The sequence below is a fragment of the Maylandia zebra genome, linkage group LG2, assembly GCF_041146795.1.
Source record: "Maylandia zebra isolate NMK-2024a linkage group LG2, Mzebra_GT3a, whole genome shotgun sequence".
NCBI classification, from domain to species: domain Eukaryota; kingdom Metazoa; phylum Chordata; class Actinopteri; order Cichliformes; family Cichlidae; genus Maylandia; species Maylandia zebra.
Genome location: NC_135168.1, coordinates 45,748,003 through 45,761,098, shown reverse-complemented (window position 1 = coordinate 45,761,098; position 13,096 = coordinate 45,748,003). Strand labels below are relative to the sequence as shown.

At 40.5% G+C, this 13,096-nt stretch overlaps 1 protein-coding gene across 1 annotated transcript; it reads left to right on the top strand.

Moving 5' to 3' along the window:
* Positions 1–2,972: 2,972 nt before the first annotated feature.
* On the top strand, positions 2,973–12,997 carry tspan6 (tetraspanin 6). Its single transcript, XM_014412539.3, has 9 exons — positions 2,973–3,103; positions 3,211–3,317; positions 6,931–7,119; positions 7,201–7,275; positions 7,596–7,688; positions 7,922–8,077; positions 8,190–8,273; positions 12,198–12,282; positions 12,374–12,997. The coding sequence occupies exons 2-8, from the start codon at positions 3,231–3,233 to the stop codon at positions 12,264–12,266; spliced, it is 753 nt and encodes a 250-aa protein (XP_014268025.1). The 5' UTR covers positions 2,973–3,103; positions 3,211–3,230; the 3' UTR covers positions 12,267–12,282; positions 12,374–12,997.
* Positions 12,998–13,096: the final 99 nt, after the last annotated feature.

Sequence of the window (13,096 nt, the reverse complement as noted above, 5' to 3'; positions counted from 1 at the left end):
CTAACGGGCTTCTAGTGTGTGTGTGTGTGTGTGTGTGTGTGTGTGTGTGTGTGTGTGTGTGTGTTTCCACCCATCGCTGCATTAAACATGATTAAAAATCTTTTATAAACTCCACCCTTCAACTCATGCAAGAAGTAGGCCTATACGCTAATTCACTTGCAGCAGCAGATTTTTTAGGCTGCCATCTGATATATACAATGGCACTGGAGTTATCAGCTGTTATGGATCTTTATTTCATAATCTCATAATATTATTTCAGTGACATCACGCCTGATGGGTTTTTGTTTTTTTCGTTTTGTTTTGTTTTAATGAAACGGGCTACTTTCAAAATAAACTTACAAAATGCTCCAAATATGTCCCCCCACAATACACAACACTTACAAAGAGCTCACGGTCTAGTAGTAATTAAATGTAGCACTATTTAATGCGACGCTTTGTTTTTTTAAAAGGATCATCACATGTAATTTGTTTAGAAAATCGCACGAGGAGAGCACGATGCAAGTAGAAATTCAATTTGGAGAACGAAAAAAAGCATCAGTCTTTGTGTTTATCTTCAACTAAGCGCATATTTACAAGGCTGCTCTGACTGCTGTGACGCGTGTGTCACATCCACATCAGCAGAAGGAAGCTAAGTATAAGGACTGTAAAGACCGACTGCAGGAGACAGGAAGTAGCGGTGCTACTGTCAAAATAAAAGCACGTGGACACAGCGCAGCCCTGACAAATGTGAAGCAAGCAGTGGTGTTATAGTGTGTAATAGCTTATTAATTAATAATTGAATAGCACTCTGTTCTGCAAGCCAGCAAATCTCTTCCAGTCTGCACCAGCCTGTCTGCACCTTTTTAAGCCCTTAACATTAAATGTGCAGTAAAATACTGGCTGCTGTTTGCAAACTGCAGGACCATGTCTTCAGGGGGCTGGTGATGTCATAGATTGATATACAATTTTCAGATTAATTTTTAAATTATTGATTCAAAATAAATGATTTATTGTTTCATACTGAGCTTCTAGTAAAGTGTATATTTGTTTCAATAATGCCTTAGTTATTCCAGGACGAAAACAATGAGCCATTGTCCTTCTACAACAAGGTCATACTCATGTGAACATACCTAGAAAACCAATCCAGTTTATAGGCCTCAGAAGAAAGCTGTGACTACTGAACTGTAAAATTGTAGCTGATCTCAAACCTTAACTCATAATATACCAAAGACAAAATAATCAACTTCCGGTGGTGTTTGAAATAAGATAAATGTGAGCTTTGTTGAAAAGGTTGAGCACTGCAAGGGTCGGGAAAAATAGTTGAAAAACAAACAAATTAACAAAAAACATGCTTGTCTGTAAACTTGTGGAACAGTCAGAACAGGAGAAAAATCTATATGCTAGTATTATAGTAAAACTGGGATTTCTTATTTATCAGTGAAAAATGTAAAGCAGCACCATCTCTGTAAAATCTGAACACCTGGTCTGGTCAAGTTCTTAGAGGCTGAAAAGCACTCAACAGATTCTTTAAAGACAAAAAAAGACATTTAGAATTAAGTTTATTAAAAAAAATGTCCTTATTAAATCTCTGGTCCAGCCTTCAATGAGTGATCCACACTTTGTGTCAAGATTGGCTGTGTGGCAGGCAGGCAGGCAGGAGTGGTGGACTCAAAATGCAGGACTCAGACACGGAAGTTAAACTTAAGCGCAGCTTTATTGCTGGGAAAAACCTCGTATTAACTAAACTCACCAAAAGACCAACAAAAGTCTGAACACAGGACGGGAACACTGGAAAAGAAATACTAAACTGGCGCAGGTGATTAAACACAGAAGCAGAACACACAGCTAGCTGAGGGTACGAGGCGACAGAGAACGCAGGAAAACACAGGGCTTATATACACAGGGGAGTAATCGGGGAATGGAAAACAGGAGGGAGACACAGCTGGGAGGGTTTGGGCTAACGAGACACGGGGAGCTAGACACACTGAGATGAGGCACAACCTTTCACAATAAAACGGGAAACAGGAAACAGACACTGAACTGAACTTATACTAAACGAGAGACACAACCTAAGAACTAATCCCTCACAAAGAATAACTGAAACATAGAATAATACTAATAAACAAAGCATGATAAAAGGATCAGAATACAAACCATAATACAAAGGAATATAAGAACTGAAAATGCTGGGTCAAAATGACCCAGGACCGTGACACTTTGCAAATTTGCCTCAGACCCAAACGCTACACAGCAAGTGGATAACTCAGTTGATCAAAATCACACTATAAACCCTGCACAGCCAAAAAGCCACAATCATGAATACCACAGCAAACTGGGACAACTGCAATTCTTGGAAGTCAGAACCATTTCTTATGGGGATGGGATGTAATTAGCCAGGAATTGCTAAATTTATGAGCTTCTGGGCTCATGCTGCAGCCTGTTTTACAAAAAACAAATGGCCTTATGAGATAACAAATGATTAAGAGATTAAACATACAATCATTAGAATAACTTGGTGACAGGTCTGTTGACAGGACTCCTCCACCCCTATGTGTGGGGTCTAAACACAGAAACAAATCCTAAAAAATGGTCTATCCTGGCAAGGAAAATGAAAACTACTGCTGCACAGGCAGAATCACTCACAGGTAAACAGCCATTCACTAACTCCCAGTCCCTCACTAAGTAAAGGAAGCACCCAGCCTCTCCTCCATGCGCAGGAACAGCTGGTAACACTAAAAGCTGTGAACATTTCCCACCGCTTGCACCTCCTTATGGTTCCATCAGCTGGTATTGGTCTAGAAATGCTTGCCATACAGTATCACTCCTGTGCAGGAAGGCTAACATCAGCAGAAAACAAGAAGAAATTAATTATATTGAAAAACTGAAGCAGTAAATGACTTCACATCAAACAGTCCGAGTGGGACCCTGTGGCGGCCCAATTCTGCCCCCGGACCGCATGTTGGACACCGTCTCCCTTAAAAAAAAACACACAAAAAAAACCGTCGCAGCTGGGCTTTTATTTTGATAGCTGTTTGCGCGTGTGGTGTTTTACCGCTGTCGCTGTTGCGGACTTGACGCTAGTCTGTCCAGCTGAGCTGTTTATCCTCCAGGAAAGTGAGTCTGGGTAAGTGACGACACTTCCCCCTCTCTCCTCAGATCCAGAACTTTTTTCCCTTCTTCTCTCTTCGTTTCTGGACGCTGGGAGGTGAAGTTTTTTCCTCTTTTTTTCAGTTAAAAAACTAAACTCCAACATGTCGCCACCGTCTCGCCGGCTTCAGACGAAGCCAGTGATTACCTGCCTGAAGACTTTCCTCATATCCTACAGCCTAATTTTCTGGGTGAGTCGCCGGACTTGCAAAAGGGAAGGGGAGTAGGGGGCTACAGGCTAACGAAGGAGCAACAATGGGCTCCGAGCAGCGGCTTTGCCAACGAGGCTCACGACACGGTTTCTTGAAATCACTGCACAAGTTAAATTTTCTGAAAAAAATGTCCACGAGTCAGAGTAGAGATAGTTTTATGTCGACGGTAATAACCACTTGTGGAAAAAAATCCACCCAGTGTTCGCCTTTATTACCCCTGGAAGTTGCCGTTAGCCGTTAAAGTACACTAATAAAGTCACTAATGCACTTCTCAAACCTCAGTGTCACATTTTATTTTGTTTGTTTGTTTTTGTTTTTTTAACGGATATTTAATAAAGTAAATACATTACATCTTATGTCTGACTGAAACTTAATTAAACTTAATGTTTAATTAACTACGAGGAAATTAATATTGTGACCCGATCCCAGGTGACTTGTGGAAGGCTTTTAATTTGACTGCATTCCTCCCGTTTCTCCGTTAAACTGTTAAAATTGTTGACCTTGTGCCACATTACTGCTAAACATTCGGGATGCATTCATATATCTACTTTGAGACCATTTTTTCTTGTGAGATAACATATCGTGACTTGTGTAAACTAGAGCCAGACAAAGTGTGGGACAAGGCACCTGGTCGCCTGTATAATCGGCTATAGTGGTTATTTTGCTCATTTACCAGTCCATCAGTAGAACTAGCAAACATTTTGGGCAGTAGTCGATGCCATTAGATGTATGTTGTTGGTTTACTTTGTTTTTGTTGCCACACTCTCATCACAGTGTCCTTTGACCTTTAGCCAGTGTAAAATTGGTGTTACACAGCAGATTGACCGTCATCACTCTGTGATCAGTTACCTTTGTTACACCCCTTGGCAGATAAATCAGTACACTGCTATTAATGTCTGATAAAAGAGTCTTGCAGTAACTCTGGGGAATAAAAACTCTCAGTTTGTGTTGCTGTTAACCTGTGCTGCCATATAGTGATCATCTCATCCTAGCATTTCATCTCATCTAGTTCTCAGTTTTTTGTTCCCCTTTTCTTTTTAATGCACAGCTGTTGTTCAAAACCTCTGCATACTTCTCAGATTAGAGGATTTGATGTACGGCTTCAACTAGTAATTTTTCTTCCACACAGTTTGCTGAAACTGTTATTTTTTTTATGAGTAGATGATTAATGGTTTTGTCTGAAAATGTCAGAGATAATTTGATGATTGCAGCTCAGTTTCATATCATGATAAGATGACATTTCATTGAAGCTGGGTTTTTATATACACGTGCAACAAGAATACTACATGAGATGATTTATGGAATAAAACCCAGATTGGAGTGCAGAATAACTCTTCAGATTTCTTGTTTACTCTAAACAAAACTGTTTAAAGCTCCACAGTTAATCATTTAATTTTGTACATAGATTATTTCATTTGATCTAGTGCTAATTTGCAGCTGTGGTTGGATGGTTTTCCTTAGGGAAGTACAAATGTTTAGAAGAAAAATGCAGTTTTTCATTTTTATTAATGAATTTATTTTTGGCTAGTTTATTTTGGGCCCCCCCTTTTTTTTTTTCTTTTTTTTTTTGTGGTGGGGCTAGTGAAAAAGTGCATTGGGCAACTTGTTGCCACTTCCTCTTTTTGTACCAGTGACTGTGTTTCCACCAGCCACTTCCCCTTTGAAGCAAACTTTTAAAGATGGTGATGTTTTTAGCTTCTCCAATCCAAGCCGGTTTGTTTTACACCGTGACAGCGAAGCTGAATTAGTAAGTGTTTAATTAAAGATGTGCGTGTGCAAACTGCAAGCTTAGACTCTCAGATATTTGGTTAAACTTTGCTGTAGGCTCACAGCAGTCAGCGTGTCTCCAGCAACAATAACAGCAGGGATGAGCCTACAGGGGCTCAAAGCTTACTTGTTTTTGTTTTTTTTGTTTGTTTGTTTTTAACTAGTGGTATATAAATTAACTGACTTTTGTGGGCCAATTTAAAAAAAATAAATAAATAAAAGGGCACAAAAGTCTGATATAGTGGCCTACAGAGGATCAACTATTCTGTTTACAATGCCTCATTTTAATATAATGACCCAACTTTCAGTTAACACACTGTCTGAAGAGTTAATCAGCCAAAACAGATCAAATTGATCTTCAGTGTCTTTCCTGCATTAGAAACATGTTGGCAACTCCAAATGACAATGTAATCTGATCATAATTAAAAACATTTAAATAGGGGTTTCATAAACTTATGCATAAAATATTTTTTTTACTAATCAGATTGCCAGAAGTTACAGCAAAATGCACTGTTTATCAGTAGGGGGGGTGATGACGTTGATCAAAAGTGGTTTTACTTTGATTTCCTGACTCAGGTTAAAACGTGTTTATCAGGAACAAGTAAATGCAACTACTTAATGTTGTTGCTTTAACTATACACAGGCTTATTTTGAAGTAGGAAAAACCCTGATCTAATTTGCACATTTTTAAAAAGCAGAGCAATTATCACCTGTTATCATCTTCAGGTAATATATCAGTGAAACCCTGCTTCCCTTTGTTATTTACAGGAGTAAAAAAACTGAATATATCTTCAAATTAGAGCTTGTGGTTTAAATTTCTGCAGTTGGGAAATAACATGTTTTATTATTTTCACAGTTTAATAACCAAAAATAAACGCAACAGTAATTTCTTGTTGCCGGACCCATTTACGCTTAAATCACGTTTCTTCACGAAACAAACACAAGCTTGTCTGTGGAGGAAAACAGATGCTTACAGTTGTTCTCAGTGTTAGTCTTTGCTCTGAGCAAACAGCCCTGTGAGGCTCCTGCTTCTGCTAACACAGAGTTCAGGGCTGTGCTTTTATCTGACAATTTATTGCTGCTGCCTGGCTGAGCCGATGCCTCCCCTCAGGCTAATGACTTGTGTGGGGGAGCGTTAAAGGAAAAGCTGCTGAGATTGAGATTAAATCACAGACTGAGGCTCGAATCCCAGGCGTGTTCTTACTAAAACACGCGAGGCGAGTAGATGAATAATCCACAGCATATTAAGCGTGTATTGTGAACGGAAAGGCTGTATCCTGTTTGCCTCAGATACAATCTACCCCCTGCCTCATCTACATTTGCTCCCCTGAGATCAGTGCAGATTTAATAAAGGAAGTCGCTAAGGGAAATTGTGTTTTCTCTGGATGCAGACCGACACGGTTCTCAAGTAAAAGTGAGATTCAAGGTAGATCACCAGTCTGTCAGAGTACATACACATGCAGAATAATAGATTTAAAATGTTTTTAAGTGTCTATAATTACCAAAAAATGGTTTTATTATCATATGTGACAAAAAAGAGATCTTTATATTTTGGAAGCTGAAGTCAGTAGATATTTCCCCCCCTGGTGATCCACAGATAAATTAATTAGCTTTCTCTTTCTTTAATTAAGCTGCTCATTGTTTATGATTTTCCCTAGAGCTACATAATAAATTGAAATGAAATGATTGTGTTCCTGAATGCTAACCACACTCTTAAGTAACTGGTTGGGCTTGACCCGTATCAGTCACAGGTCCTAAAAGCCTTCCTTGCGTTTCTCTGTTGATCTTTGATTCTTGAGCTGACTCGCTCTTCTGTTGTCTCCAGGTCACAGGCGTGATCCTGCTGGCCGTTGGCGTGTGGGGGAAGGTAAGCTTGGAGACCTATTTCTCCCTGGCTGCTGAGGAGAGCACCAACGCGCCATATGTCCTCATCGGGACCGGAGCCATCATCGTTATCTTCGGACTGTTCGGCTGCTTCGCCACATGCCGTGGCAGCCCGTGGATGCTCAAACTGGTCGGTGAAAGAGCAGTAGGAAACATTCCCAGTCTCAGAAATAACCTTACATGACTGTTTTTTGTCTTTTGTGTTTCTCAGTATGCCATGTTTTTGACCTTGGTCTTCCTGGCTGAGCTCGTGGCTGGAGTTTCAGGCTTCATCTTCAGGCATGAGGTGAGGAAATGGAAATATTTTTTGACATGAGGTGGGTTAAACTTACAGTTGGTACGCTTGAATCAAAATGAAACTGTAACATGACACTGAGGGAATGTTTGTCATTTATTTTCATGGGTGAAAGTTTCTTGAAACAGGTTAAAACAAGTTCAACATCACAAACGGTGAAGTCGTGCAATCACATGAGCGTGTGCAGCGTCTGCAGCGAAAAGATGAATACCACTATTGTGATACCCGTTATCTCTGTCAGGTTTCAGCTAGCACAACTCAAAGTCAACCCCTCTGTTATGTATGTGACGCCTTTATTTTGAACTCATCAGATCAAAGCCACACTGAACAACGGCTATAAAAACGCAGTGATAAAGTACAACGGCACGGAGAGCAAGAATCCAGTGGACACCATCCAGAGGAATGTAAGTGGGAGATTTTCCATCACCCTAGTGGCGTTGCATTTATCTGACTTTGTTTCTCTGTACACACCAGAGGGCTCTTGTTTATATGAACATTTTAAAGGTCAACTCAACACTGAACGCACAGGAGCACTCTCCTTGAACCATGTTGCTCTCATCACTGTCTTCTCAAAGGGAGAATCCACAACATAGCTTTGTTTTCTTTTCTTTTTTTTGTTGTGACTCTTTGCTTTTAGTTGCACTGCTGCGGGGTGTATAATTACACAGACTGGAACAATACAAAGTACTTTCAAGAGAAAGGCATCCCGGTCAGCTGCTGTAAAGACAGCGATAACTGCTCACCAGAAACACTGAAGGATCTTGCCAAGGCTGAGAATGTGGTGTACACAACGGTGAGTTTGGAACAAGCAGTTCATCTCAAAGATGGTCAGCTGTATTTGTAAAAGGTTTTGGTTCAATATAACTTTGTTTAATTCTGAGGGGTTTTTTTTTCCTGTTGTGAAGGGCTGCTTTGTGCTGGTAAGCACCACAATGGAGAACAACCTGGGAATAATTGCTGGGATTTCTTTTGGAATTGCCTTCTTTCAGGTATGTCTAATATTCTGTTATATGGAAACCGTTTGTGGCTACAAACCAAAGAAAAGCTGAACAATTGAAGCCGGATGTAGGAACCAATTAGTATTGTTTTTCTTGAAGTAATAACCAACCTATGTTAATTCAGTTAAATGTGATTTATGTAGTGCCAATTCACAGCGGTCACCCCAAGCCACTTTATATTATAACGTGAAGACCCTAAAATGTTAGAGAGAGAGCCCAACAACCAAATTATCCTATGAGCAAGGACTTGGTGACTGTGGGAAGAAAGAACGCCCAGCAAAACCACCCTCGGGGAGAGGCAACCACAGAGAGGCGAGGACAGAACACAAACTGTGGGAGAGTAGACAAAAGTTTGTGACGTGCAGTATTGGCATGTAAACACGTCAGGATTGAAAAGAGGAGTGGAGAAAAATCCTCACTGTATTAATGTGACTATGGGAATGTTTCAGGCTCACCTGATCCTGCTTTAACAAAAAGGAATGTTTTAAGCCTAAGGAATCGCAGCAGTCTGCCTCAAAGTAATAAGTATAAGAAAAGGTTTTTCATCGTCACTTTGAGACAGGATGTTTCTACTCTCTGTTCTATTAATGAAAAAGCTCAGTTTTCACCACGTTAGGATGAAAATAAAAGGACGGGCAGATCAGCTGGAGGGTTTGTCTTGAATTTTTTTTTTTTTTTTTGCTGTGACCCACCTCTACTAACCAACAAACAGGAACACAGCAGGAAATGATTTCCAACAGTGAGAGAAAATCTAGTTGAAATGTGGCAACATAAGCTTGTTTGTGTGATGTGTTCTCCAGCTGTTCTCAAGACTGCACCAAGGGGGACGTAGCATGGAGACCTAGAGCAGAGCCACAGCGGCTGTGCATCTTGGCTCTGATTCAGCAGTTATTCCCCTCATACAGTCTACATTCTGATATCAGACTCAAGTTTATTGAGCCACGTTGCCCAGTGTGCATTGCTAAAATCACTTGTACAGTGGGGCAAAAAAGTATTTAGTCAGCCACCGATTGTGCAAGTTCCCCCACTTAAAATGATGACAGAGGTCAGTAATTTGCACCAGAGGTACACTTCAACTGTGAGAGACAGAATGTGGAAAAAAAAAAATCCATGAATCCACATGGTAGGATTTGTAAAGAATTTATTGGTAAATCAGGGTGGAAAATAAGTATTTGGTCAATAACAAAAATACAACTCAATACTTTGTAACATAACCTTTGTTGGCAATAACAGAGGTCAAACGTTTACTATAGGTCTTTACCAGGTTTGCACACACAGTAGCTGGTATTTTGGCCCATTCCTCCATGCAGATCTTCTCGAGAGCAGTGATGTTTTGGGGCTGTCGCCGAGCAACACGGACTTTCAACTCCCGCCACAGATTTTCTATGGGGTTGAGGTCTGGAGACTGACTAGGCCACTCCAGGACTTTCAAATGCTTCTTACGGAGCCACTCCTTTGTTGCCCGGGCGGTGTGTTTTGGATCATTGTCATGTTGGAAGACCCAGCCTCGTTTCATCTTCAAAGTTCTCACTGATGGAAGGAGGTTTTGGCTCAAAATCTCACGATACATGGCCCCATTCATTCTGTCCTTAACACGGATCAGTCGTCCTGTCCCCTTGGCAGGAAAACAGCCCCATAGCATGATGTTTCCACCCCCATGCTTCACAGTAGGTATGGTGTTCTTGGGATGCAACTCAGTATTCTTCTTCCTCCAAACACGACGAGTTGAGTTTATACCAAAAAGTTCTACTTTGGTTTCATCTGACCACATGACATTCTCCCAATCCTCTGCTGTATCATCCATGTGCTCTCTGGCAAACTTCAGACGGGCCTGGACATGCACTGGCTTCAGCAGCGGAACACGTCTGGCACTGCGGGATTTGATTCCCTGCCGTTGTAGTGTGTTACTGATGGTGACCTTTGTTACTTTGGTCCCAGCTCTCTGCAGGTCATTCACCAGGTCCCCCCGTGTGGTTCTGGGATCTTTGCTCACCGTTCTCATGATCATTTTGACCCCACGGGATGAGATCTTGCGTGGAGCCCCAGATCGAGGGAGATTATCAGTGGTCTTGTATGTCTTCCATTTTCTGATGATTGCTCCCGCAGTTGATTTTTTCACACCAAGCTGCTTGCCTATTGTAGATTCACTCTTCCCAGTCTGGTGCAGGTCTACAATACTTTTCCTGGTGTCCTTCGAAAGCTCTTTGGTCTTGGCCATGGCGGAGTTTGGAGTCTGACTGTTTGAGGCTGTGGACAGGTGTCTTTTATACAGATGATGAGTTCAAACAGGTGCCATTCATACAGGTAACGAGTGGGGGACAGAAAAGCTTCTTACAGAAGACGTTACAGGTCTGTGAGAGCCAGAGATTTTCCTTGTTTGAGGTGACCAAATACTTATTTTCCACCCTGATTTACGAATGAATTCTTTACAAATCCTACCATGTGGATTCATGGATTTTTTTTTTTTTTTTTTTTTTTTCCACATTCTGTCTCTCACAGTTGAAGTGTACCTCTGGTGCAAATTACTGACCTCTGTCATCATTTTAAGTGGGGGAACTTGCACAATCGGTGGCTGACTAAATACTTTTTTGCCCCACTGTAGGTCATTTTTGCACAAAGCAGCAACAGGAATTACCCCAAATTCTTTTCATACCTCCACTTAATAATGATCTTTCACAGATGCTATATTATCGACTGGTTCTTTGTCATGCTGAAGTTTTTGTATACTTCTTTTCCACCATTGTAGCACAGGTGTGGAGAAGGATCTTCCTAGTTCTTTCAGAGTGACTCACAGTGTAGTTAATGTTTACAGTTACTTGTAGCCTGTCTGAGCATTAGTGTGGCTGCTCCATGCAAAGCTCTGACTTAGAGTAAGTGAAGGTTATAAGTGGAAAACTGTGCAACTTGTGGTTCTGCGGTATAGCCACAGTTTTCCAGTCATACGAGAAGTCAAGTCACTTTTATTTAAGTAGACTTGACCCAAGTGCTTTCCAGTTAAGACAAATGTAAAATCTTTCCAAGTCTCCAGAAACCAACACAAAACCTGAGTAAACAAACAACATTGCTACAGTAATGGTGAAAGTCATTTAAATACCCAGTTTAAACAGCCCCTAAATCAAATGGGTCACTATAATCACCCATGTTTTAAATTTATTTCAAACATGAGCCATAAGGAAAGAATAGTTAGAAAACATGTTTAAATTACCGTAACATTGTCTGATTATTCATCTAGTAATTTTTTTTTGTCACTGACCTTGGTTGTCGGGGCAGGAGTCTAAGCATAGACACCCAGACATCTTCTCCAGCTCCTCACAGAAGTGTTCTCAAACCAGCTGAGAGACAGTATCTGTCAAACATGTCCTGGGTCTGCCCCCTGGCCTCCTCCCAATTGAAAGTGCTTGAAACACCTCACATAGGAGGCGTCCCAGGAGGCATTTCTAATTCCTGTCTCTTATATCCACGATGCCCACAGCTCGTGGACATTAGTGAGAGCAGGAACGCAGATCGACGGGTAACTGAACAGCTTTGCTTTTACATTCAGCTCTCTTCTCCTCAGCAGATCAGTACAGCTGCCACGTTATCCAGCATCCATCCACACAAAAATATCAAAACCCAGGAATTAACAAAGTATAAGAAAGAGAATCATTTAAACGTTGACTTAAAAAAAAAAAAAACTAAAAATGGGACAAAAGAACAGAATAATTTAATGCAGATGTCATGCGTCTTGCTAATGAATACAAGATGTAAGTAAATCTGTGAAAACACAAAAAAGGAAGTAATTGTTGCTTGTTTTGTTTTTGTTTTTTTTGTTATGTTTTGTTTTTTAAGTAATTTAAGGTTTCAGGAAGCCATAGAAAAAAAATTTTCAGATGTCAGTTTGGGCCACAGATTGAAATTTGTGTACTGTGGTTTCAGCTCATTGGGATGTTCCTGGCCTGCTGCTTGTCTCGATACATCACCAACAACCAGTATGAGATGGTCTAACAGTCACCTGCCACAGGTATGTCTTTTATGAGGGAGTTATCATAACAGCAAGTCATACAGATTGTTCTGAGGAGGATTTGTAATGGTCTTTCTGCTTCTATTTGCAGGTCACTGATGAGCCGGTCCTGGTGCGAACTGAGTTGGGATTTTAATATTTTGTCTTTGTGTTTCTTATCATGTAATTTTAGAGATGGAAGACACTCACCGCTTTTTCTTTTATTCAATCTCACCAATGCACAAGGGAATCATGTCTGCGGAGCATCAAAAAGGGAGAATACTCGGAACTTGGTGTGACCAAAGATAAAACATTTCACAGGTCATTTGTTATTCTGGGAGTAAATTAGGGAAATTACATTTAGTGTTTATGTTGTGTATTAGTGTCACTTTTTTATTTGAGTTAATTTGACAGCAACATTTTCATTTCTTGTTTCGCAGTTGCCTTGTGTTATAATTTTTTCGCTAGTAGTCTGTAGCTGAGCAGATGAAATGTAGACAATAAGCTGTTAATGTTAAACGTCTGTATCTTTATGTGTGAAGCCTTTATAAGCCCTGGAAATGGACAGGTCACCTTCCTGAAATCAAGTACAAATGATTTATAGGAGCTGTGTGGGAAAGCCAGCCCTACCAATTATGTGTGCCAACTACACCTGACTTCTTACCACAGTTTTCAGTGTTAGTGTTATTCTTGTGTGGATGCATGTGAAATACTTGAAAATAAAAGATGAAATCCAGTGTCTCTGACAGTGTGCGTTCTTAGCAACTGTCTGTACAGCTGTTTGCTCACAAAAAAAGAAAGAAACACAAATATTCTGGCAGCAGGTGATTTTTGG

Bases quoted from the DNA above. Each gene is read 5' to 3' on its own strand.
- tspan6 (XM_014412539.3), top strand. From the start codon at position 3,231: ATGTCGCCACCGTCTCGCCGGCTTCAGACGAAGCCAGTGATTACCTGC. The intron at 7,276-7,595 runs GTGAGGAAATGG...TGAACTCATCAG, and splicing joins GCTTCATCTTCAGGCATGAG to ATCAAAGCCACACTGAACAA. The intron at 8,078-8,189 runs GTGAGTTTGGAA...CCTGTTGTGAAG, and splicing joins AGAATGTGGTGTACACAACG to GGCTGCTTTGTGCTGGTAAG.